Source organism: Littorina saxatilis, linkage group LG8 (genome assembly GCF_037325665.1).
Source record: "Littorina saxatilis isolate snail1 linkage group LG8, US_GU_Lsax_2.0, whole genome shotgun sequence".
Taxonomy (NCBI): domain Eukaryota; kingdom Metazoa; phylum Mollusca; class Gastropoda; order Littorinimorpha; family Littorinidae; genus Littorina; species Littorina saxatilis.
This window is the reverse complement of record NC_090252.1, coordinates 5,759,183-5,786,295: the sequence shown is the minus strand read 5'-3', so window position 1 is coordinate 5,786,295 and position 27,113 is coordinate 5,759,183. Positions and strand designations below refer to the sequence as shown.

The following is a 27,113-nucleotide window of genomic DNA, read 5'->3' as shown; positions in this document are numbered from 1 at the left end:
TTGATTCAGACACTTTATTTTGTTCACAGAAGCACCACAACAGCTTTACAATAACTTAGTTCGGACACAGTCACCATCATTGAGTTCACAACATTATATGATTTAAAATAGCTCTATATATTTTCAGGGGAGGGAGCGGGCGGAGATTAAATAACACTTTCATTTTACAATTACAGACAGTTCTTCATTTAAAAAAAGGTAAGAGAATTTTCAGAAATGTTCAGAAATGTTAAACTAGGATGCAAAAAAAAAGAAATTTACACAAAAAATACAATACCATACCAAACTGACTTTGTAAAAAAGATCACCCTGTACAGTTACAACTGTGCATGTGTGCGCGTGTGTGTGCATGTATCACAGGTATCATTTCAAATGCAATGCCTTTCTCGTGGGAATGTTAAAGTAACCATGGCAATACGTCTGCACATTTATCATACTCCTCTTAGAACAGGACAAAGCCAATACTTTACACCTCCCCATTGGAATCGATCTGTTCTCATCTCCGACACTGAGAACAAAGAACATCCACTATAAGTTTCATAATCATTTCCTCATTACTATTGTTAGTCTGTTCGTCCTCTTGAAAGGCCAACAGATCGATGTACTTGTGAACATTTTGCGCCGTCAATTTGAACAATTTCCATGAATTTTTTGTTTGTTTGTTTGCTTAACGCCCAGCCGACCACGAAGGGCCATATCAGGGCGGTGCTGCTTTGACATATAACGTGCGCCACACACAAGACAGAAGTCGCAGCACAGGCTTCATGTCTCACCCAGTCACATTATTCTGACACCGGACCAACCAGTCCTAGCACTAACCCCATAATGCCAGACGCCAGGCGGAGTAGCCACTAGATTGCCAATTTTAAAGTCTTAGGTATGACCCGGCCGGGGTTCGAACCCACGACCTCCCGATCACGGGGCGGACGCCTTACCACTAGGCCAACCGTGCCGGTCATTTCCATGAATGATTCATTCTTGTTTTTTGATTCTCATCAGTTTTAACAGGAGCATAGACCTGTAGCACAATAAATAACTGCATCGCTACCAACAGCTCATCCAAATACCTGATTCTCTCACGAGTCCCAGTTCATCTTTGCTCTGGTCTTAGAATAGTTCATATATATTTCTAAACTGTAAATCTTTTCCAACTGTCTTAAACTATGATTCAAACATACGAGCCAAATCATATACCTTTAGGAGTGATTTAAAACTGTGTGTTGATTAGAAAATAAGTCTCTTGAAATGTGGATGAAAACATTTGGTTCTAAACACTGAAAACACGTTTAGCAGCTTTGGGTACACCAATACATTCAACACTTAGAAAGTTACGTCACATACAACAAACACACATCGAATCATGATATAAACCAAGTAATACAAATAAGACTGTATGATAAAATCATGGGTGGGACTAAAACATGTCATGAATACTGAACCGGAAAAAAAACAGAGAAAAAAAAAGGCCATTATCGAATCTGATTTCCGGCATATACCGGAAGAATCCCACCCATGTAAAATAAACTGTGTCTCTTTGAATACAAAGTACTAAACCATTTGGCCTATCACAGAAAGAACCCTTATTTCCACCTCCAACACACTTCTGACACAACAATAATAAGCAACAAGAGAACACTGATAGTAGGTTATATCACACACACACACACACAAAAGCTTGGAACAGTTGTACATAATTTACATTTTGGCAAGATACCCAACAGTTATAATTAGAGACACATAGGAATTTCTTTCTTTCTTTATTTGGTGTTTAACGCCGTTTTCAACCGTTCAAGGTTATATCGCGACGGAGGGAAGGGGGGTGATGGGATAGAGCCACTTGTCAATTGTTTCTTGTTCACAAAAGCACTAATCAAAAATTTGCTCCAGGGGCTTGCAACGTAGTACAATATATTACCTTACTGGGAGAATGCAAGTTTCCAGTACAAAGGACTTAACATTTCTTACATACTGCTTGACTAAAATCTTTACAAACATTGACTATATTCTATACAAGAAACACTTAACAAGGGTAAAAGGAGAAACAGAATCCGTTAGTCGCCTCTTACGACATGCTGGGGAGCATCGGGTAAATTCTTTCTCGTCCCAACCAATATGGGACTCCCCCTAACCCGCGGGGGGCTGACACATGGGAATCAAAATGCCCAGTTTTGATTTGAACATGCAAAACAGAGCAAAGACACTGCCACAGGCATACAGCAAATAATAACATTTTATATTTTCTGTCATTTGATTTCAACAAATTACAATATACAGTTAACAAGCATGTAACAAAATACAATAACAGGTTAGCTATGTATATTTCAAGCACTTTGAGTTACAGGAAGCACACCCTGGCATTTTCTATTGTTATCTGGATGCATGTATATATAGATCTTAACTCATGTCAGTTTCAGCTTTATTTCAGGTGTCCTTTTCACCAAGCTCAACTCTTACCCCATGTTTACCACTAATGCTTTTTTCTCCTCGAAGACAAAATAACATGGACAACAATTGATGTCAATTCTACTGAGTTTAATTGAAAACAACAAACCCAGAAGGCAAAAAAAGGGATCAGTTTTACTGAAACTCAAGTCAGGAACAGGTTAATTTCACAGATTCAAACTTGGTAAAACAGGGTGGAGTCAGTCAACATAGCCATGAGTTTGACTGCATCACCAGTTAATGTCCTAGTTTTAGAGGCCTGCAAGTTTACAAGACTTCATATGTGACACATTAAGCGCCTATTTAAAACAAAAGTGTACATGTTCCGAAATAAAATAAAACAACCGGGACAAAATACTGCAGTTCTCAATAGTCAAATTGCACAAGCTGATGTCAAATTGCACAAGCTGATGTCAAATTGCACAAGCTGATGTCAAATTGCACAAGCTGATGTCAAATTGCACAAGCTGATGTCAAATTACAAACACAGTGGTACCTGCGATGTGAGGCCCCTCTGATGAAAGGACACCTCTTAGTACAGGACACCTCTTGTCCCTTTGTCTATTCAGAATGACCAGAGTACACCTGTCATGACAGACCACCTGCAAGGTAGGGACATTTTTGGCTGGTCCCAAGGGTTTCCTTTCATTGCAAGTACCACTGTAATAAAAAAAAGGCAGTCTGACTTTATGAACACATTTGGAAGTACTGTATCACAAAAAAGTACGCCCAAGTCCAACATAGCACGCAAACGCGACGGACTATTTGAGAATCTTTAACAAATGAACCAGAGCTGTTTAGAGTCTGATACACAAAGGGAAGTAAGCGCTCTAAAACTTGTTTGTTTGTTTGTTTGTTTGTTTGTTTGTTTGCTTAACGCCCAGCCGACCACGAAGGGCCATATAAGGGCGGTGCTGCTTTGACATATAACGTGCGCCACACACAAGACAGAAGTCGCAGCACAGGCTTCATGTCTCACCCAGTCACATTATTCTGACACCGGACCAACCAGTCCTAGCACTAACCCCATAATGCCAGACGCCAGGCGGAGCAGCCACTAGATTGCCAATTTTAAAGTCTTAGGTATGACCTGGCCGGGGTTCAAACCCACGACCTCCCGATCACGGGGCGGACGCCTTACCACTAGGCCAACCGTGCCGGTCGCTCTAAAATGCATACATCATGTGTAATAGAGTAAGTGAGAGTTATACGGAACCATTCTCCTGGCACCTGAGAGATTAACAAGCGTTGAAATGAAGAAGCGACTTTCTTCCTCTATCTCATGACTATTTGAGTTTAACGTCCTCTCAGAACGGTTGGCCTATACATATATTGGGACAGGTATTGGTTATACGCTGAGGACGCAAACCCGGCTGCTAATTTATTTATGGACTACACAGAAAAGCAAGTGTCTACAATCATATGCGCAGAAGACTATGCTGTCTCTATGTTAATGCTTAGATTGTCTGGTTAGGTTTGCTTTAATTTAAATGTAATTGCTTAAAGTGTTTGTGCACTGCAGAATAACAACAAGATTCACTTCCAGGCATCAGATCATACACTTGTAAAAAGCCCGATAGCATAATCTTCAAAGGCAATGTTGCTGAATTTCAACAAATGATTTTCATTTCACTAAAAATCTATTGCCAAGAAAGCCAATCAAAAAAGTTTTTAACATAAACATAAATCAATTACAACAATAACATAATTTTACATTCTGCAGGAATTGTAAATAACAGCTAGACGCACAACCACAAAGCAACAGAATCTGTTACAAAAACCTGAGGGGATTATGCAGCCATATTAAATGTTGCATACTGCTTTAAACACATCAACAAATAACACAGCTAAACTTCAACAATCTCTGAACTGTTTTGGCAGATACAGGCGTAGATCAGTCAGGTCATGTAAAGTGTTCTCCTTGGTGGAATACATTTTGTTTGGGACAAACAAACCAGCCCACGTACCAAACAAAAAATAAAACAAAAATTTCTTCCCTTTCAACCATTACCATAATTGCCGAACAGCTGTAGTGGCTTAATTTCCTCCTTGATCAATTGCTCAGGTTCCTACTGTTAGGGACAGCAGCAGACAATTGGTTGATTTACGTTTGACAGGTAGGTCCAACAATTACATGTACAAAAGAAAAGTCTGGCAAATGTCATGCAAGCAGATGCTATTTCTTAACTGCTTTATGCTTACTGAACTGCCTGCGGTCACATAAGAGTCAGGACAGCGGAAAAACTTTGGTTTCTGGTCCAATTCTACGTGTTCTGTATCATCACAGGTATGTCCAAAAAGTCTTGCTGATTTCATGCAAGTGGCAGTTGTTCAATGATCTCTTCATACCTCGTGAACTGCCCAAGGTCACACAAGGGAAAGGACAGCAGAAAAATGGTGGTTTAATATGGTCCATCTCTGGGTGCAGGTCTGACTAGGTACTGGGCCATCATCACAGCGGCAGTAATTTCTTGACCGCTGTATTTTCTAATTTTCATTACTTTATTGTCCCATCGCTGGGAAATTCGGGTCTCTTCCTCCCAGCGGAAAGCTAGCAGCAACGGAGTCGCGCTACCCAGGTGTCTGCGTGTTTAGGTGTATTCAGCCACCTGCACTTATGGTAGAATGACCGAGGTCTTTGACGTGCCATTGCGGTGACACGGGGGTGGGACATGGCTTCCATCTTTGGGTCTGCACATAAAGTTGACCCGTGTATGATCCGTCCGTTTATGCTTATAGTCCAAGGGTGACATATGGGCAAGAAGAGCAGCAGACTGCTAGTTATCCCCGAGTACGCTAGTACTTGGGTCCAGCAGACTTTAATTGTGTGTCTGTCTGTGTATCTGTCTGTCTGTCTGTCTGGACTTAACAGCTTATTGCTGGGAAACTACTGGGCGCAGTTCGTTCAAAAGTTGATACACTAACTTGATAATGGGTCCGATTGATCGTATTAAAACTTCATAATGTTACCTGGGACCTAAATGCCCCAAAAAACACAAAAGTTCTTGACGGTTGGACGAATTCAATCGGAGCGACAGCCAGCCATTGAGCTGATAGAACAGCCGAACGCGTGCGTCATGAAAAGCATGCGTATCGCTCATGGGCTCATAGAACCGCCCAGTCAGCCAGCGACAACCAGGCTTTGCGTGCGTGCGTGCTTTGCGTGCGTGTGCCACTGCGCGACCTAATTTTATGAAGCAGCAACGTTAGCAGTCTAGTCATTTGAGTTCACTGCCAATGGCTTGATGGAAAGCGCGTCCGACTATGGCCAAAGTGATCCCGGTTCGATTCTCGGCATGAGCGGTCTAATTTTTTTAAATTTTTTTTTTAATTCTTGTTTACTATTGTTTATTATGAACGTTTTAATGTTTTATTTTACTGTAATAATTTTTTTAATTGTGTAAAATAAATTTAAAATTTTTAAAATTTTTTTTGTTTAAATCCACGTGCACAAGACAAAAACTTTCATACTGGGGGAGCGAGCCATTCTGAAGAGTACTCGGGTCCAGCGCCAGCGTTTTTTATTGGTCTTCGATCCTTTGGGCTGTCTGGGGAGGTTCAGGTTGACAACAGCTAGCTATAACAATTCTCACTGATTTTCCTCAATTTCACACCTATTTCTCAACATCTTTTCCCTTCCTGAACTGCCCAAAATCACAAGTCAGGACAGCAGCATGAAGTAGTTTACTGGTCTTTCTCTGGGTCATCCAGGTAGGCCTGATAGCCCATGGGTATATGAGCCCAGTCCTGTCGATCCCCAGAGGCCAGAATGCCGAAGACGATCGCTCCTACTCCGTAAATTCCGGCCGCCAGGTAGAAAATGATCTGCCACTGCCCCGGATCTGCCTGTCAACATGAAACAAGAGTGCTTCAAAACAGAGTTTTAATGTGATGCAAATGTTTATGGGGTGTAAACTGTGTAATAAATATCAAGCTGAAAATATAAACACCATTGTCACCGTGAAAATATCACAAGAAAATGCCCTCCGAAAGGTGTAATATGACACATCATACACATGTATTTGTGTGAAGTCTGTATATTCGTGATTTTTTTCACATGGAAATATTTACACCCTGCTAATTGTTTTTCTTGTGAAAGAGAGGGACTGGTGATGCCATGGCTAAAGGCAGAGTGTCAAAAGGAGGGTGTTTTCCCTGTACTTCTTCTTCTGCTGCGTTCGTGGGCTGAAACTCCCACGTACACTCGTGTTTTTTTGCACGAGTGGAATTTTACGTGTACGACTGTTTTTTACACCGCCATTTAGGCAGCCATACGCCGTTTTCGGAGGAAGCATGCTGGGTATTTTCATGTTTCTATAACCCACCGAACTCTGACATGGATTACAGGATCTTTTTCGTGCACACTTGGTCTTGTGCTTGCGTGTACACACGGGGGTGTTCGGACACCGAGGAGAGTCTGCACACAAAGTTGACTCTGAGAAATAAATCTCTCGCCGAACGTGGGGACGAACTCACGCTGACAGCGGCCAACTGGATACAAATCCAGCGCGCTACCGACTGAGCTACATCCCCGCCCTTTTCCCTGTACCATGCCTCACAAAAATTCATTCAGTTTCCTCCTTTTACTTCTTTTTTTTCCTTTGAAATCTATCTGCTATTTTTCCTGTTTGTTTCTCAGCCATAGTATGCTTGTATTTTTTTCAAACAACAAATTTAATTAAGAGAAAGACAGGCAAAGGACAGGGTCAGCAGTACTGTTGATTTGTTCATACCCCTATACTGCCTTTTAGTTAATTGCTAATGATTGTTATTTAATGAATAATGAGGAAGGAAAAATCAGCCAGATAAGTTTTCGTTATTGTGTGTCTGTGCACTTAAAAGACCGTTGGGTCGATATATTTGTGAATGTATTGTTTTGTCAATAACAAACGTTCCAACAACCTACCTTTTTTGTTTTTTGATTCTGGTTATTTAATGAGTTAGCTGTTTAAAAATCGTTCCCGGGCAAGGGCTCTTTGTGAAATAGCAACAATCATTCATATTATTTTCCTCGTGAATAAAACATTATCTTGTCTTATTCCCCCCCCCCCCCCCTCCCCCTCACATCTTGTGACTATAACCTCTGTAACTGTATCTCTATTCCAAATCTCCCTCCCTCTGAAGACCTGATTTTCTCAGGTGTTTTCTGTTTTAAAAGGCGGTTCCACTTCCTCCCTATAAATTCTCACCTGGTCAGTGACGATGGCGCCAGTGAGGGCCGGGCTGACGATGCCAGGTAGCGTGGCGAAGGTGTTGGACAGACCCATCAGGATGCTGGCAAACTGGGGCGCGATGTCCAGGTGATTGACAGAAAAGCCCGCCCAAGCAAACCCCCCGATCCCCACCGCTATGGTCAGACAGGAGATGGCCGCCGCTTTGGTCATCACGTAGCCCGCTGCTACCATGAACACCGCTTGAACGGCAAAAGCTGAAGAAGAAATGGAATAATATTTAAACTGATTTATGGAACTATGACACAGTGGAAACTCACTTTTTAAGACCTCCACAAATGGGGTCTAAACAAGGAGGGAGTCTTAAAATGGGGTAAATTTGACAGAGGTTATGAACAGGAAGTCTGAGAAAACAAGGTCTTAAAAACGAGGGAGTCTTTAAATGGGGGGTCTTAAAAGGGGGGTTCCACTGTAAATGTCCTGACATATGATTGCTTGAAAAAGCATTGTATTCATTCACTTTGTGAAGTGAACAGTTTGTTTCTGATTTGAAGAATACATGCATGTGCTGATTACAAACACTTTCAAAAGACTGTACAGTATTGGAATGGCAAACAAATGAAGCGGACTACTCCAAGTTTTCTAGATTTCAGTTTGCTGTCATCAACAGAGAAATGATACCTGTGACTGATCTTGCCAGACTATTAACCCTTAGGCTGGTTGTCGCGACATATGTCGCGCTACTTTACGTATACTGTCACCTGGTTGTCACGACATATGTCGCGCTACTGGCTCAGTCTGTTTGGTCGGTTCCGATTACCTCCCATGGATGCGAAAACCTATGTGACCGGTTTTTTGTTATTTTTCTATCTGTTAATTCACCAGTGGCTATGTAACATGTGTTACAGAATTGCACCAGTGTAAGGGTTAAAGTATGTGTATCCAGACACACACTACCCTGTAAATGCTACAATGTTCTGAAACTACTGGCTTAATTTGGGACAAACCAGTCCGTTCCAATGCCATTCTATGGACAAGAAACTCAGAGGTCATGATATTACAAACCACCAGTCCACTGTTTCAAGTCAATGCTTACCTCCGCAGGTGAAAATTTTGCGGACAGTGCCAGTGGCCACACAGAAATGGTTCCTGAGCCAATCAGCGAGGAAACCTCCAGATATCACCGTTATGCACATCATCAGGTAGGGCAACGCTGCGTAAAATCCACCCTGAAAAACACAAGTACATTATAAGTAAATGTTATACCAACTCCAGATATCACTGTTATGTATTGTTTGAACACCGGATTTCCCTTTTTTGAGCCATGTGACGTCAGAGGCCGACAAAACTTCATATTTAGGCGGCCAGCCGAGACTACAAACTAGTGCATGTTTGTGTGCGTTCAATCATAAAAACTAAAAGGAATTCTAACCAGAATCGATATATGACATTTTATACAGATCTCGACAGTCATTGTTCACCTGTTGACTACAAGGTTTGTTTTGTTTTGGGAGTTACCTCCCTCTGTTACCAGGGTCAGTGCTTCAATGTCTAAGCATCAAACTGAAGTTAATGCTATTTATGTGAGTTGGAGTAAGAATATGTGATTTAATACAAATAACATATAATGCACATCATCCGGTAGGGCAACGCTGCGTAAAATCCACCCTGAAAAACACAGGTACTGGTCATAAGTAAATGTTATTCCCACTCCAGATATCACGGTTACGCACATCATCTGGTAGGGGAACGCAGAGTAAAATCCACCCTGAAAAAAACACAGGTAGGTCACAAGTAAATGATATACCCACTTTTGGTCATTCCATTGGGTAGTTGTTACACACAAGTTTGACTATATTATGTGCGAATCTTAAAGGAAATGAGGCAGAGCCCTGTTTTAGAAATCTGATTACCAAAGGGAAGTAAGCGCTGGAAGTACATTTGAGGATGAAAGTCACTTGATCTTCTTCTTTTCTTCTTCTTCTGCGTTCGTGGGCTGAAACTCCGTGTTTTTTTGCACGAGTGGAATTTTACGTGGATGACCGTTTTTTACCCCGCCATTTAGGCAGCCATACGCCGCTTTCGGGGAAAGCATGCTGGGTATTTTCGTGTTTCTATAACCCACCGAACTCTGACATGGATTACAGGATCTTTTTCGTGCGCACTTGGTCTTGTGCTTGCGTGTACACACGGGGGTGTTCGGACACCGATGAGAGTCTGCACACAAAGTTGACTCTGAGAAATAAATCTCTCGCCGAACGTGGGGACGAACTCACGCTGACAGCGACCAACTGGATACAAATCCAGAGCGCTACCGACTGAGCTATATCCCCGCCCTACTTGATCATTTCAATGCTTGTTATTCTCTGAGGTGCCAGGAGAATGGTTCTGGATAACTCTTGCTTACTCCATTACACATGTTGTATGCACTTAAAGCTTATTTCCCTTTGGTCATCAGATTATATTATGTGTGCTTTCTGTACTGTGACGGACACTGTGTTTTGCCTTCTGCTACGATCATGCATAAGCCTAAGGGATGTAAACAAAATACCAATCATTGCCTCCAGTCCTAAATTGGTGTCAGAACCTCCAGTTTTGTGCAAATTAACTTACGCTAGTGAGGTCAACATGCAGGACGTGTTTCATGAAGCTAGGCAGCTCAGTCAGCCAGGTGTAGAAACCCCAGTTCTCAGCGAAGTGAGCGATGACGATGGCCCACGCAGGTAGTGACGTCATCATGCGGATCCAAGGAGGGTGCACCCTCTGTGGAAAGTCAGCGAAAAGACACAGCTTATATTCTAGCTTCTCTAAGTGATTTTACGTTTGAGGAAATTCTATCTTCTGTCTTTTGTCAAGTGATGCTGATGGGGTCTATGTCGACCAACAGAGTGGCATTCCACAGGGTGTAGTTCCTGTGGCGTTTTGCTGATATCGCTGAAAGTCACGTGACGCTTAGCGACATCAGTAGAATTTGATGTTTTTCAATCTTTTTTGATATTTCTTAGAAATTCGAGTATGGTTTGCAAGTTACAGGAACTCCACCTACAGGGAATCCCACTCTTTTGGTCGACATAGACCCCATCAGCTCAAGTGATTATGTTCACCAATACAGATCTGTTCCGGCTTTTACACCAGAAAAGAGCACCTTTCAGCTTTTATTCTTCATCAGTGGTAGTTTAATACCAAGAGGCCCAAGGGAAAGCGGATTTTAAGAAATGCAAAACAGAGGAATCAACAACTCAAGATGAAGATGACAACACAATGATTATAACACAGTGGAAACCACCGTACGGGGAAGAAATATGTCACAGGGATCTCTCATAAGAGTGCCACCCCCCCCCCCCCCCCCCCTAAAATTGCCAAAAAAGCTGAGAGAAAAAAATTAGAGCTGCAAAATACAGTGGAACACCCCCCCCCCCCACCTTCAAAACTCTGAGAAAATCAGGTCTTAAAGTGAGGGAGTCTTAAATGTTTGTTTGTTTGTGTTTGTTTGCTTAACGCCCAGCCGACTACTAAGGGCCATATCAGGGCGGTGCTGCTTTGACATATAACGTGCGCCACACACAAGACAGAAGTCGCAGCACAGGCTTCATGTCTCACCCAGTCACATTATTCTGACACCGGACCAACCAGTCCTAGCACTAACCCCATAATGCCAGACGCCAGGCGGAGCAGCCACTAGATTGCCAATTTTAAAGTCTTAGGTATGACCCGGCCGGGCTTCGAACCCACGACCTCCCGATCACGGGGCGGACGCCTTACCACTAGGCCAACCGTGCCGGTCTCTTAAATGTTAAAATGGGAGTAAATTTACAGAGCTCTGAACAACAAATGTGAGAAAGGAGGGTCTTAACTCATTCGAGGCGCGTCGGAACTGGAATTCCGACATCTGTGTTTAGCGTTGGCTGCGTGCCGGCACTTGAGTTCCGACGGATATCACGAATTTTTAACGGTGTAAACGGTCCTGCTGACCAAGGGAAACAACCCCTGCAATGAACTTCTATCTGTCTACAGTGGTACCATTCACTGTAAACAGTTCCTTCCCTTAAATTGTTGGGATTAATAAAAATTTTGTTGACGGTGTGCGACCCACGTGTTTTGACTTTTCCAAGATGGCGGATCGTTCTGCTGAGACGTAGTAACTTGAAAAGAGTGCTAGAACGTGTTATTCAGTACGGTTCTGATCTTGACCTCAGTGATGATGATAGTGGAGATGATATTTTAGATTCTGGTGACGATTTTGTGCCAATGGACGATCATTTGGGTGATGATTCGGGCAATGCAAGTGTCGATCATGACATTGTGTATGATGAACCCATGACGTAGAAAGTTTTTTTGTTTTGCTTCAAATTGGATATTTTGCGTGGATATGAAGACAACAAAAGGTATGTACTTTCAAATGTTTCATATATTTTCTAAAAGAGTAAGTTTCAAACTTTGCAAAAACATAAGGTATGTAAGGTTATCTTGTGTTGTTGATTTTTAATATTTTTTTCAAAATGGCTCTAAATCGCGCGTTGGCAGGGAACACAGGGGAAATTTAGCTGCGCCTCGAATGAGTTAAACGGAGTAAGTCTTAAAAGGGGGGTCTTTTCTTTCTTTATTTGGTGTTTAACGTCGTTTTCAACCACGAATGGTTATATCGCGACGGGGAAAGGGGGGAAGATGGGATAGAGCCACTTGTCAATTGTTTCTTGTTCACAAAAGCATTAATCAAAAATTTGCTCCAGGGGCTTGCAACGTAGTACAATATATTACCTTACTGGGAGAATGCAAGTTTCCAGTACAAAGGACTTAACATTTCTTACATACTGCTTGACTAAAATCTTTGCAAAAATTGACTATATTCTATACAAGAAACACTTAACAAGGGTAAAAGGAGAAACAGAATCCGTTAGTCGCCTCTGGGGAGCATCGGGTAAATTCTTCCTCCTAACCCGCGGGGGGTAGAAAGGGGGTTCCTGGGTGTGTCAATTTACAGCTGCTATGGACAAAACACAGGGTCTTGAATGAGGGGTGTGAAAAGGAAGGTCACAGCATGCACATTTTCATGAAAATAACAGACTGCACACAAAGCTTTCAAAATGGTTACAGAAAAAGATAGCAATTCAAAGGAAGTATAAAAAAGGTTACCTTAAACAAAATCCACTTGACACCTAAAGGAGAGTCACAGAAAAGCAAATCTCAAAAACATGCAAAAATAAATCAATGAACAACATTTAACATCGATAAACGGATAGCACACCCATTCTATAACACTGTTATTAACTGAGATGCAGATTTCTTGAAAAACTGAAGATGCAGCGTAATATCATATAGATTGTCTAAAAATAAAATCTGTCTTGCAAACGATACTTGATTTGATAGAAAGACTTTCGAAAAAAAAGTACGTAAAAAAAAAATTTTAAAAAAGGGAAGCACAACTCAAAAACACATGTTGATCCAAACTGAATCACTGACAAAAGTGACATGTGTAACGTCTCATTCACACACACACACACACACAGTACAACAAAATAATTGCAAATTAAAGGAAAAAACCATGACATACACAAATATAAATAAATGGAAAAATCTTCCCTAATTGTACTTATGTATGAGAATAACTTTGTCACAAGTAAATTAAATTAAATTTTACTGACTTTAAATATTCTCACTAGTTTGCAAATGTGGCAATGACTCACGTTACAGTCGAACATGCTCTCTTAAAAAAAACCATTGAACAATCATAATCTCTTACCACTAATACATATACAGAAAAATCACAACACGCATCTAAACACAGGCTTACCCCAAGCCAAAAGACATGTGTCCCAAACCTTGTCCCTCTAAATCCCAAACAGCAAATGGAAGAGATACATCAAAGGATAAAAGACCACCACTTAGAGGAAATGGAAATGTGTCTATTTTAACCCTGTCCCTGCCATGGACACAACCTTGCCTGGACTGTAACAGTACAGCTGTTATCCATTTTGATATCAGTTATCATTGGTAAAAGTGTTCGTTAGTTGCACCAAAATGTAAAATGGCATGCATTCACACATTCTCTCAAAATGTGCTCAATAATGTAAGACTTCACAAACTGAATGATGGTTTCAACATTGTTTGGATAGAGAATTAGTTTGTTTTTCTTAACTTGTTCAGTTTTGGCTGTTTTTATTTTTTTAATAGATTTTAACCACGGAAACTTCGCTCTTGTGAATTTGATTTCAGGGATGTCTGCGGTCTCCAGTTCACGGTAGAAACACTACCTCATGTGAAACCAAGCTGTGTGTTGAATACGGTAAGGAATGAATGGCCTGTCCAACACTAGAATTAGTGTTAACACAAACAATTTCTTAATACAAAGATCTTCACCCAAACACATCTCAGATCAGCCTTATTAAGTTCCTTCTGACAAATATTATAGTAGACTGCTCGGCTCTTCGCCGTTGTTGCCTGCAGACCTCAGGCTGTTGACAGTTGTTACGGTGTATGAGTGCGACAACACGTGCCTTGGCGTGTATGGGGGAGTGTGCGAGGGCTGTATTTTGTATATTGATTATTTGATACATGTATAAATGTGTCTCCAGGAATATGTTTTGTTTTAATCTTGTGTCGATATTATTTAGTTCTGCCTCGTTATTAGCCATTGAGTATAACTGTTTTATCATCATTGCTTTGTTGTTGTTCTTCGGCCATTTACGTTGAATGACTTGTTACACATCGACATTGATAGTTTTATTCTTCTTCTTCTTCGTCGTTCGCTAGATAGTTTTATTATAAGAACCTTTTTTAATTCCTATTAACTCGATGTTCTTTAACTATATTTATACATAAATGCATATTGTAAAGCAGTATGCATTGTTAGAGGATCTTCTAGTAGCAGTGTTCAAATGTCGAAGCTGCTTTTCCCAGTTTTACCTAAGAGACCGACTGTATATTGTGTTATTGTATTTGTCAGACTTGATTGTACCAAGTCCCTACACATGTTGTAATGCGCTTAGAGCCAAATATTTTTGTTTTTTGCAAGGGATAGGCGTAATATAAATACACTTTATTATTATTATTATGGCAGGGAAAGGGTTAAACAGTAAACACCCCTGACTACAGCAGCTGAACTGACGGCTGACCTTGGACTGTTCCTCGGTGTAGCCGATGGACTGCTGGATGTACTCCAGCTCTGCGTTTGAGATGCCAGGGTGAGCCGCCGGGCTCTCCGTCACAAAGATACACCACACCATGAACCACACCACTGCCGTGAAACCTGCAGCACAATTCAGGATAATACAGAACGCTCTAAGCTGAGAGCCAAAATATACAGATTGTGTAGGCTGCATTGCAACTCATCAAAGCATAACTACCATGACCCCAGTCACTAGCAAAGCATAACTACCATGACCCCAGTCACTAGCAAAGCATAACTACCATGACCCCAGTCACTAGCAAAGCATAACTACCATGACCCCAGTCACTAGCAAAGCATTACTACCATGACCCCAGTCACTACCATGACCCCAGTCACTAGCAAAGGGTGTGTCTGACACACGTGGACAAGGACGCACGTGTGGACACTTTGTTGTTTAAGAAGAAAGCAGTCTTTACTGTGAAGTATAACTTAAAATTTTCAACAACAATCCAACGATAAACAAGAAGGGCAAAGCCCATACGACTCACATGCTTGACCTAAACCTAGCAATGACATCATACACTAAGAACTGCTTTACACATTTTTCCTACCAAAATACATGTGACCTTGACCCAAGGTCAAGGTCATCCAAGGTCATGCAACACAAAGCTGTTAATTCAAGACATAGGAAGTACAATGGTGCTTATTGGCTCTTTCTACCATGAGATATGGTCACTTTTAGTGGTTCACTATCTTATTTTGGTCACATTTCATAAGGGTCAAAGTGACCTTGACCTTGATCATATGTGACCAAATGTGTCTCATGATGAAAGCATAACATGTGCCCCACATAATTTTTAAGTTTGAAACATATTATCTTCCATAGTTCAGGGTCAAGGTCACTTCAAAATATGTATACAATCCAACTTTGAAGAGCTCCTGTGACTTTGACCTTGAAGCAAGGTAAACCAAACTGGTATCAAAAGATGGGGCTTACTTTGCCCTATATATCATATATAGGTGAGGTATTCAATCTCAAAAACTTCAGAGAAAATGTGAAAAATGTGAAAAATAGCTGTTTTTTAGGCAACATTTATGGCCCCTGCGACCTTGACCTTGAAGCAAGGTCAAGATGCTATGTATGTTTTTTGGGGCCTTGTCATCATACACCATCTTGCCAAATTTGGTACTGATAGACTGAATAGTGTCCAAGAACTATCCAACGTTAAAGTTTTCCGGACGGACGGACGGACGGACGGACGGACGGACGGACGGACGACTCGGGTGAGTACATAGACTCACTTTTGCTTCGCATGTGAGTCAAAAAGGGGAAAAAAATTAACCAACTAAACGAATTAACCAAAAACAAAACCACCATCAACAAACAAAACAGGAACAACCCAGAGCAGTATTATGCAGACTGCGACTCAAGGTAGTAACAAAACAGGAACAACCCAGAGCAGTATTATGCAGACTGCGACTCAAGGTAGTAACAAAACAGAAACAACCCAGAGCAGTATTATGCAGACTGCGACTCAAGGTAGTAACAAAACAGGAACAACCCAGAGCAGTATTATGCAGACTGCCACTCAAGGTAGTAACAAAACAGGAACAACCCAGAGCAGTATTATGCAGACTGCGACTCAAGGTAGTAACAAAACAGGAACAACCCAGAGCAGTATTATGCAGACTGCCACTCAAGGTAGTAACAAAACAGGAACAACCCAGAGCAGTATTATGCAGACTGCGACTCAAGGTAGTAACAAAACAGGAACAACCCAGAGCAGTATTATGCAGACTGCCACTCAAGGTAGTAACAAAACAGGAACAACCCAGAGCAGTATTATGCAGACTGCGACTCAAGGTAGTAACAAAACAGGAACAACCCAGAGCAGTATTATGCAGACTGCGACTCAAGGTAGTAACAAAACAGGAACAACCCAGAGCAGTATTATGCAGACTGCCACTCAAGGTAGTAACAAAACAGGAACAACCCAGAGCAGTATTATGCAGACTGCGACTCAAGGTAGTAACAAAACAGGAACAACCCAGAGCAGTATTATGCAGACTGCCACTCAAGGTAGTAACAAAACAGGAACAACCCAGAGCAGTATTATGCAGACTGCGACTCAAGGTAGTAACAAAACAGGAACAACCCAGAGCAGTATTATGCAGACTGCGACTCAAGGTAGTAACAAAACAGGAACAACCCAGAGCAGTATTATGCAGACTGCCACTCAAGGTAGTAACAAAACAGGAACAACCCAGAGCAGTATTATGCAGACTGCGACTCAAGGTAGTAACAAAACAGGAACAACCCAGAGCAGTATTATGCAGACTGCCACTCAAGGTAGTAACAAAACAGGATCAACCCAGAGCAGTATTATGCAGACTGCGACTCAAGGTAGTAACAAAACAGGATCAACCCAGAGCAGTATTATGCAGACTGCGACTCAAGGTAGTAACAAAACAGGAACAACCCAGAGCAGTATTATGCAGACTGCCACTCAAGGTAGTAACAAAACAGGAACAACCCAGAGCAGTATTATGCAGACTGCGACTCAAGGTAGTAACAAAACAGGAACAACCCAGAGCAGTATTATGCAGACTGCCACTCAAGGTAGTAACAAAACAGGAACAACCCAGAGCAGTATTATGCAGACTGCGACTCAAGGTAGTAACAAAACAGGAACAACCCAGAGCAGTATTATGCAGACTGCCACTCAAGGTAGTAACAAAACAGGATCAACCCAGAGCAGTATTATGCAGACTGCGACTCAAGGTAGTAACAAAACAGGATCAACCCAGAGCAGTATTATGCAGACTGCGACTCAAGGTAGTAACAAAACAGGATCAACCCAGAGCAGTATTATGCAGACTGCGACTCAAGGTAGTAACAAAACAGGAACAACCCAGAGCAGTATTATGCAGACTGCGACTCAAGGTAGTAACAAAACAGGAACAACCCAGAGCAGTATTATGCAGACTGCGACTCAAGGTAGTAACAAATGGGAGACAATTCACTCACATCTCTTTCCCAACATATGAACAAAGCCACTTGCTTAATTCCCCTCGGTCAAAGGTACAAGATCCATGGTGCAAAGCTAGTACCATGAGAGTACGGCAAGTCTCCTGTATGCTTCATGATACAGTGGTACCTGCTATGTGACTCTGGCGGCCTCCAATGACAGGACAGGACACCCCCCCAACAAATTCCTGAGGTCCTTTTGTCTAGTAAAATAATAGGAAAGAGAATGCTTTATGTCCTACAGGCTAACTATTTCGCCTCTTAAGGACAAGATAGGGGTTATATGATTCAAGTTTTACGCCCTCACGGCTTTTGATGAGATACACAAGTGTATGCGTGTTTAGGTGACATCAGCCATCTGCACTTCTGGCGGAATGACCCAGATCTTTTACGTGCCATTGTGGTGACACGGGGATGGGACATGGCTTCTGTCTCTGGGTCTGCACATAAAGTTGACCCGTGTCCGTCCCGGCCCGAATTCGAACCTGCGACCTTCCGATCACAAGTCCAGTGCTCTGCCAACTAAGCTACCGGGACCCTTGTCTAGTAAGTAGTATCTCTACCAAAGTATACCTGTCATGACAGGCCACCTGCAATGTAGGGACACTTTTAGCTTGGTCCCAAGGGTGTCCTTTTATCACAGGTACCACTGTTGTAATAAAGTGTATGAAAATCTCAAATTACCATAGCAGGCAAAACCGGCACGGTTGGCCTAGTGGTAAGGCGTCCGCCCCGTGATCGGGAGGTCGTGGGTTCGAACCCCGGCCAGGTCATACCTAAGACTTTAAAATTGGCAATCTAGTGGCTGCTCCGCCTGGCGTCTGGCATTATGGGGTTAGTGCTAGGACTGCTTGGTCCGGTGTCAGAATAATGTGACTGGGTGAGACATGAAGCCTGTGCTGCGACTTCTGTCTTGTGTGTGGCGCACGTTATATGTCAAAGCAGCACCGCCCTGATATGGCCCTTCGTGGTCGGCTGGGCGTCAAGCAAAAAAAAAAAAAAAAAAAAAAAAAAAATAGCAGTCAAATTAGCCTCAGTCAAGCAGGCGTGAGTTTGGGCTAAATAAAAATCCCTATGAAACCCTGCCATGTGTCATCTAAGGAAACCCTGCCATGTGTCCTCTAAGGTTGGCAAGAGCATTCCAGAGACGACAGCAGTCAGGACCTCTACAATCCAAGGGCGTCTATCCAGCACGCCATTTAATAGCTCAGTGTTCCAGGTTGGCAGGCAAACAACTCAATCTGTAGAGCTGTTGCTACTACTGCGTCACTCTGTCACACAAGTATCAAGCTTTACCGGTTACTTTCAGCATTTTACAAGTTAAAGTTTCAAAGCAACAGAAAAAAAGATGTTGTTTGACAGGTTTTTACCTGCATATACAAACAGAAGAAGCGCAATGACTACAGGCACAACTCACCAAAGACGTAGAAGATGGCGGGCCAGCCTGAAGAACTGTCAGCCAGAGCTCCCGACGCTGGCAGGGAGATGACCGTACCAAAGTATGACCCTGTCACATACAAAAAGAATCATGTTTGTAACCATTTCTTTTACCCAAAACTGTTGTTTTCAAACTGAACTCATTTGGCCCTTGCTTGGCTAACTCCCTTTTGTTTGTTGATAACTAAAATCTGTTGTTTATCAGATCTCTAAACAGCGCTCTGCCTGATTTTTTTAAGATTCCCCTCTTGTTCAGAAAAACTAGTTTTTAAATAATTTTTTTTTAAGTGCTGTAACTGCTATTTAATCCCAGATTCCAAACCTTTTAACATTTCAAGCTCCATACTGTTACACACCTCTAACATATACCCACATACACATACCTCTAACATATACCCACATACACACACCTCTAACATATACCCACATACACACACCTCTAACATATACCCACATACACATACCTATAACATATACCCACATACACACACCTCTAACATATACCCACATACACACACCTCTAACATATACCCACATACACACACCTCTAACATATACCCACATACACATACCTATAACATATACCCACATACACACACCTCTAACATATACCCACATACACACACCTATAACATATACCCACATACACACACCTCTAACATATACCCACATACACACACCTCTAACATATACCCACATACACACACCTCTAACATATACCCACATACACACACCTATAACATATACCCACATACACACACCTCTAACATATACCCACATACACACACCTCTAACATATACCCACATACACACACCTATAACATATACCCACATACACACACCTCTAACATATACCCACATACACACACCTATAACATATACCCACATACACACACCTCTAACATATACCCACATACACTTGAATATTCACAAACAATCAGTAAACTTTCCTTCAGTGCTAATTACATGTCACATCAGCTTGAAAATGACACCAACAGATGATCATCCATTTGCAACATTTCTTACAGTCTACACAAGTTGTGTTACCTTTTACACCTTGATGATGTCAACAGACAAGTACACCCCTACCTGCAAAAGCGAATGTGGCCAGTCTTGTTTTCTCCTGGGGTGGGGCCCACTTGGCCCATATCGCATGGATGGATGGGTAGGTCACACCCTAAAATAAACAAGATATATCAGGTTAATTTTACCCATGAAGTTTTTATCATAGTGTGTACATTTCATTTCAAACATTGAGGTTGAACAAGCTTAACAACAATAATCCAGACATCGGCTGACCAGCATTATAATTCATCAAGATTATAACACAAACCTGGAAAGTGTGAAAGTTTTTTTTTTGATAGGTATGAAGACGCATGTGCAGAAACATTTGAATGGAAAGTGGAGCCTGCAAAGTGAGGACACCTGCCCAAAAAGGACACATCTTCTCTTTCATACCCTTTCAAAGATCATAGCCAATTGGATTGGATTGGATTGGATAAGATTTACAGTCCAGTGAGGTTACCCTCATGGAAATTCGGGCTGCTTTCTCCCCGGGGAAAGCGAGCTGCCATACATACGGCGCTACCCATATTTTTTTTTCCTGCATGCGTGTATTCATGTTTCCTGAGACTTAATGCCGTGTGAGATGGAATTTTTTTACTTTATTTGAAGTCCCACGGGTATTTGATGGACATTTTTATCTATGCCTATACAATTTTGCCAGGAAAGACCCTTTTGTCAATCGTGGGATCTTTAACGTGCACACCCCAATGTAGTGTACACGAAGGGACCTCGGTTTTTCGTCTCATCCGAAAGACTAGCACTTGAACCCACCACCTAGGTTAGGAAAGGGGGGAGAAAATTGCGGCCTGACCCAGGCCTGAACACGCAACCTCTCGCTTCCGAGCGCAAGTGCGTTACCACTCGGCCACCCAATAGATGAATTCCAGAAATAAGTCTGTCGGGTTTGTATGGGTTATACAAGTATCAATCAATCAATCAATCAATCAATCAATCAATCAATCAATCAATCAATCAATCAATATGAGGCTTATATCGCGCGTATTCCGTGGGTACAGTTCTAAGCGCAGGGATTTATTTTTTTATTTTTTTATTCTTATTTTATGCAATTTATATCGCGCACATATTCAAGGCGCAGGGATTTATAAATAAACAATGGCGACTGCCCGTGAGAGGGAACAACAAAAAGACCAAAAAGCACTGTACTCACGTTAAAATGACGAACACGGAACAAATAACGGCAACATTTCAACCTCTTGGGTCTTATTCAGGCACGAAAAGATTAGTACACACACAAAAAGAAGAAGAAAGATGACGGAACAAAAAGAAGAATCACTGAGTTAAAAATTCCAACATGCTCCTGTCCAAGTGTTTCCGACGCACCCCTCGCTAGTGATGGCCACACCAATTTTTGTCCTAGTAAAAGTGTAACCGAGTGCCGAAACACCACAATCACCTTTGGAGGCGAAGTCCAATCAAACAGGATTGAGAATTTTAGAGCTTATTTCTAAGTCCTATAAAAACTGTTATGCATTCGCAAAGGAATCCATGAACATACAGAGAGACAAAAGCCGCCAGACCCCATCACAAACAGAACTCTACAATCCACAGGTGTTGCCTACTTCAAAGGCGAACAACTCTGCAGAGTCTGCTGTGAAGGGCGACGGTAGTCTCCCTGTCACAAAAGCAAGGGTATTCATTCTTTCACAATCCATACAAACCCAACAGAATTATTTTCGGAATCGTCTATTACCTCAAAGACGCCCTCCAGGACCCTGGCGGAGATGAGCAGGTAGATACTCCAGGTGGTGAAGACGGGCGTCAGCAGGGTCAAGATGGCCGTCATCAGGATCCCCCCGCCGTACAGGTACTTTCCTCCAAACCGGTTGGACAGGAACCCTGTATAGGAAACAAACAACATGGGGATTCTGCAGTTAGAATATTATATGCTGGTTTTCAGTTTTGTTAGTCTGATGCACATCACAGGAAAGTTTACTATTATGCACCAGACAAACAGACAGACACTTAGGCCCCCCCAAAAAGTTGTATGTTTCTGGTAACATGGCTACAAAAAATAGGGTAGGTATGTAGGGATTGTTTTGGTTTTTTTGTTTGTTTTTTGGTCAGGGTAGAAAATAACTATACAGTGATGCAAAGAGACTGGATTTACTATACAAAGAAAAAGACAACACATTACAAAACAAATGAGACAAAAGGGATGCGTGGTTATCCCTCTTGTGTCGTCTGCCGTCTGTTACTTTCGTTTTGACGCTTTTTTTTCATTTTTTTTTTTCAACAAATGCAATAAAAAAGTCTAGGGTCGGCGGGAAAAAACATACAACTTTTGTTTGTTGGCCTTATGCTGAAGTACATGTGCGCGTAAAGCTCAACACCTTTTTATGACCTGAAAGGAATCTGACACAATCAGGTCTTAACAAGTGGGGAGTCTTCAAATGGAGGTACACATCCTGAGGTTATTTTTTCTTTCTTTATTTGGTGTTTAACGTCGTTTTCAACCGTTCAAGGTTATATCGCGACAGGGAAAGGGGGGAGATGGGATAGAGCCACTTGTCAAATGTTTCTTGTTCACAAAAGCACTAATCAAAAAATTGCTCCGGGGGCTTGCAACGTAGTGCAATGACCTTACTGGGAGAATGCAAGTTTCCAGTACAAAGGACTTAACATTTGTTACATACTGCTTGACTAAAATCTTTACAAACATTGACTATATTCTATACAAGAAACACTTAACAAGGGTAAAAGGAGAAACAGAATCCGTTAGTCGCCTCTTACGACATGCTGGGGAGCATCGGGTAAATTCTTCCCCCTAACCCGCGGGGGGTTACTGAGATTATGTACAATCTGAAAAAGCAAGGTCTTAAAAGGGGTGGGGGAGGGGGTTGGGATGTCTTTAATTGGGGGTATTAACCTGTTTGCTTCCAGTAAATATTTGCATACGAAGCACCTGTATATTTACCTGAATTGTCAACTTACAATGTGCCCTTGATGTATAAATAAATACACTACACACAAACACATTGTTTGTTTGTTGCCGTTTTCTTCTTCTTTGTTGTTTATTGAACGATTATTTTCCCGTAGAACTAATGTATGAAAACAGAACATTTTTCATAAGCCTGGACTCAGATAGAAGACAACTCTGTTATTGTCAGTCTGTTGACAAGCTGTGTGTGTGTGCGTGTATGTGCTCAAGTACATGTGTTTGTGTGTGCATATGTTTGTGTGTACATGAAAGTGTGTGAATGCATGGGTGTGTTTGCACGACAGCAAGACGTGTTAGCGTGTATGTACTCTAGCTGACTGGGGCACTGCATTGATTGACAAGCACTGCCATTGACCTGCTGTCTCTTTCAATCAGCCCACACCACTAAAAGCTGTCGTCTTCTCTGTCGCACACTGATAGAACTTTAATGATTTTCCTCTGTCTCGCCCTCCATTTGTTAATCCCCGATAATTGAAGGTCCGCTTTGCCTCAGTTCCTGCCCTGTCCAGCAATTCCTGATTTCTTTGGGCCATATCTGAAAAGTGTACTCTCCTGTTTTCTTTGAGGAATATTTAGACAGTCTGTTCTGTTTTCCTTTCAGGGAAATGTGGATGAAGCTTTACTTTCCTGTGTTTCAGTTTAACTTTACAGCATGCTAGGATAATGTTTAAGCACATTTTGATAGTTTTACCATTTTTCTGTCCACAGCATATGAACAGTGCATTCTAGCACAGTTTGGACGGTGCTCGCTGGTTTACTTGGAGATACATGTAGGCCTACACTTGAACAGCTAGTGTTTGCTGAATTTCTTTGAAGTTATAAGACAACTAGTGCTGTCTGAAAATCTTAAACACAGTTTGTTGGTCTTACTCAAAGGCATATTTAGACAGCATTTGTTGCTTTTCTGTGGGGCACATTTGGACAACACTTGCTGGTTTCCTTTCAACCATATCTGTACAGTGTTTGCTGGCTTCTCAAAAGACGTAACTGGGCTCTACCTGAATGTCGGCTTCCTGTCGGGCAGGCATGTCAGGAAGCTTATTTTCTTTGGGCAGATAATAATGGGAGTTTTAATGGTTTGCTAGTTTCCTTTCCGTCACATCATGTTTGACATTATTGCCGGGTTCCTTTCCAGCACAAAATGCAATTTGGACACCATGGTTTTCTTTCAGGCACATTATTTTGGAACTGCTTGCTAGTTTCCCTCTGGGCACAGTGTTTTCTGTATCTGTATCTGTAAGTTACGCTGCACTTGTGGGACAAGTCATCCAGATGTCTGGCATTGATGCAGCGGGCACAATGATATTTTGGACACAATGATTTTCTTTCAGGCACATTATAGTTGGACAGTTTTTGATAGTTTATCTTGGATAGTGCACTGCATGGTTTGATCCTTAACACACGATGCAGCAATTAACATGATAGATTCTGACAAATGATGGTCGACGTTTCTTTCCACCAGAAAAGCATCTTCCATAGATCTGTCTTCAGGATTTCAGAGAAACACAAACACACACACAAACAACCGTTACCTCCAGGTAGCTGAGAGAGGATGTAGCCATAGAAGAAAGCCGCCAACACCTGCCCCTGTAGGTCCGTGCTCCATGGGTAATCAGGCAATATGGACTGCCACCAAACAGAACAATACAATTGCACTGAAAGGAGGGAACTCTGGTCAAACATAGCATGCACAGCAGTACTAACAGACAAGGAGTGTGGGGGATGAGGGGGGGGGGGGGGGGAGAGAGACACAGGCACTGACTTTATTGTGTAGGCAAACAACCCATTCACAAGATGAAAGAAATGTGAAGGGGGGAGGGGGGAGAGAGAAAAAAAGAGAAAGAGAGAGAGAGAGAGAGAGAGAGAGAGAGAGAGAGAGAGAGAGAGAGAGAGAGAGAGAGAGAGAGAGAGAGAGAGAGAGAGAGAGAGACACTATTGAGTTCAGACGGACTCACCACTATTGTTCCATTGACCAGTTTGGTCCTGTTTGAGGTCATGGATACTATGGCCACACTAAGGTTCACTCTCAGGGCATAAATGTTGGCTGCAACAAGAGGGTCCGCAATCATCACAATTTGTTTTCATTTTACAGCAGAATTATACACTTCACAAGAGATTTTTAGATGTGAGTTCTGAGTCACACTTATACTAAAGAATATTACATTTTTGTCACATTTCCCCCTCATCTCTGTCTGTACAATTATCCATCCTTATCCATGTACTATTTGAGCTGGTCATGTCATCCATTTGCAAATATTTCTTCCCAGTCTTTTAATAATAATAATAATAATAATACGAGAATTTATAACGCGCACATATCTCACCACAAGGCGACTCAAGGCGCACTCATACACATTCTTTCGCATTAACAACTCATGCACACTCATATAATAATAATAATAATAATAATACGAATAGTTGTAACACGCACATGTCTCACCAACAGGCGACCCAAGGCGCACATACACTCATTCACACACACAGAGACTTAAAGTCACCAACACACACACACCATCAACCATTAAATATGTACAGTTATTCAGGGTGGGATGGGGGTGGGCAGTGTAGAATGCATGGATTATTTGGAAAAAAGGAATGTCTTGAGTGCAGATTTGAATGATTCGAGGGACTGTTGTTGACGGAGGGGGAGAGGTAGTGTGTTCCATATTGGCTAGGTGCTTGGAAAGAAAATGAGCGTTGACCTGCTGTTTTGAGTTTAAAATACAATAAAACTATCAAGTATTAGTTACATTATTAATACAGACCTGTGCACAATCAAAACGCTCATCAGTAGTAAACAAACCAAATTTCAGTAATTTTTAAAATGTTTCAGTAGTAAGCTGTAACGACAGTTCAAGACATAATTCTGCCCACAAAGCACACAAACTGAAACACTATGACGCAGTAGAATGGGAATTACTATTTATTAACAAGCCAAGGTGAAACATCAACACTGTTGTCTTCTTTGGTGACAGAGCTGGTGTCTCCTCTTCACTATCTGAATCTCGCACTCTTTTTTTCTTTTCCATGTTTCACTTCAATCACAAGTTGCCACGCAGACGCTGGACGTACTAAGTCTAAGAACAAAGACACGAGGCAGGGTGAAGGTGGCGGTGTGCTATTGTTGTCACGGACCGCTGAGCCACGTGATGTTTTTGTTTTGGATTCCGGCTTTCAGCAAGGATGTAAACAAACACTGGATGTGTCAGAGACAAAGGCAGTGGACATGGGTTATACTCTGGCGTCCATAAAGGAGTATGTGTCGGGATTGAATGACCGATCAGCTGTGCGTGCAGTGAAAAATGTGCAAAGAAACAACTCGTTCCGACGGGTGGTCCATGACAAGACAGGCGACAATCAGTCATTGCTGTGCGAAACAGACGATTTTGTGCTGGTCAAAGACTACAGCAGCGACGATCTTCCAGGCACGTACTGGATGATAAAACAAGCAGCTCGCCACATGCTACAAGAAGAAAAGGAGTACTGTAACAAGCTTCGGCAAGGGTCACCAGTCGACAGAGGCAAGTTCAAAGATCAGCTCCGAACAGTGCTACAAGAAGTGTCTGTGCTCAGAAACGTTACAAGGTTCTACCTCAGTTGACAGCAATGACTATTCGTTTCGCATATTCGTTGTCTCTGGGTATGATTCGGGGCTTTTGCTTGTGCTGAGACATTCGGAAGAACTGTGTTAATTTGCTTTACACACTGAACAAACGGACAATACAAAAACTGACGCGGAACTTCCCATGTCGGGTGAGGGATGAAAACCGTGAACCATCCCCATGATTTGTACATTATAACGCTTTTCTTGCCATCGAAATTGTTTCCTTCTCCCCCAACCTCCACATCGCAATGAACTATCATGTTTTTGGCGATTAAACGTTCTGACTTCTGGAAAAAAAG

At 41.9% G+C, this 27,113-nt stretch overlaps 1 protein-coding gene across 1 annotated transcript in view; it reads right to left on the bottom strand.

Moving 5' to 3' along the window:
* LOC138972602 (sialin-like) overlaps positions 1 to 27,113 on the bottom strand; it is a 31,895-nt gene continuing 4,782 nt past the window's right edge. Inside the window, exons 3-12 of the mRNA XM_070345255.1 lie at positions 25,166 to 25,254; positions 24,743 to 24,836; positions 21,963 to 22,108; positions 20,276 to 20,363; positions 19,167 to 19,256; positions 14,726 to 14,859; positions 10,227 to 10,376; positions 8,710 to 8,842; positions 7,632 to 7,870; positions 1 to 6,288 (exon numbers count right to left, since the gene is read on the bottom strand). Of these exons, the coding sequence (XP_070201356.1) occupies positions 6,127 to 6,288; positions 7,632 to 7,870; positions 8,710 to 8,842; positions 10,227 to 10,376; positions 14,726 to 14,859; positions 19,167 to 19,256; positions 20,276 to 20,363; positions 21,963 to 22,108; positions 24,743 to 24,836; positions 25,166 to 25,254 (1,325 nt within the window). The 3' untranslated portion in view covers positions 1 to 6,126. The remainder of the gene's footprint in view (positions 6,289 to 7,631; positions 7,871 to 8,709; positions 8,843 to 10,226; positions 10,377 to 14,725; positions 14,860 to 19,166; positions 19,257 to 20,275; positions 20,364 to 21,962; positions 22,109 to 24,742; positions 24,837 to 25,165; positions 25,255 to 27,113) is intronic.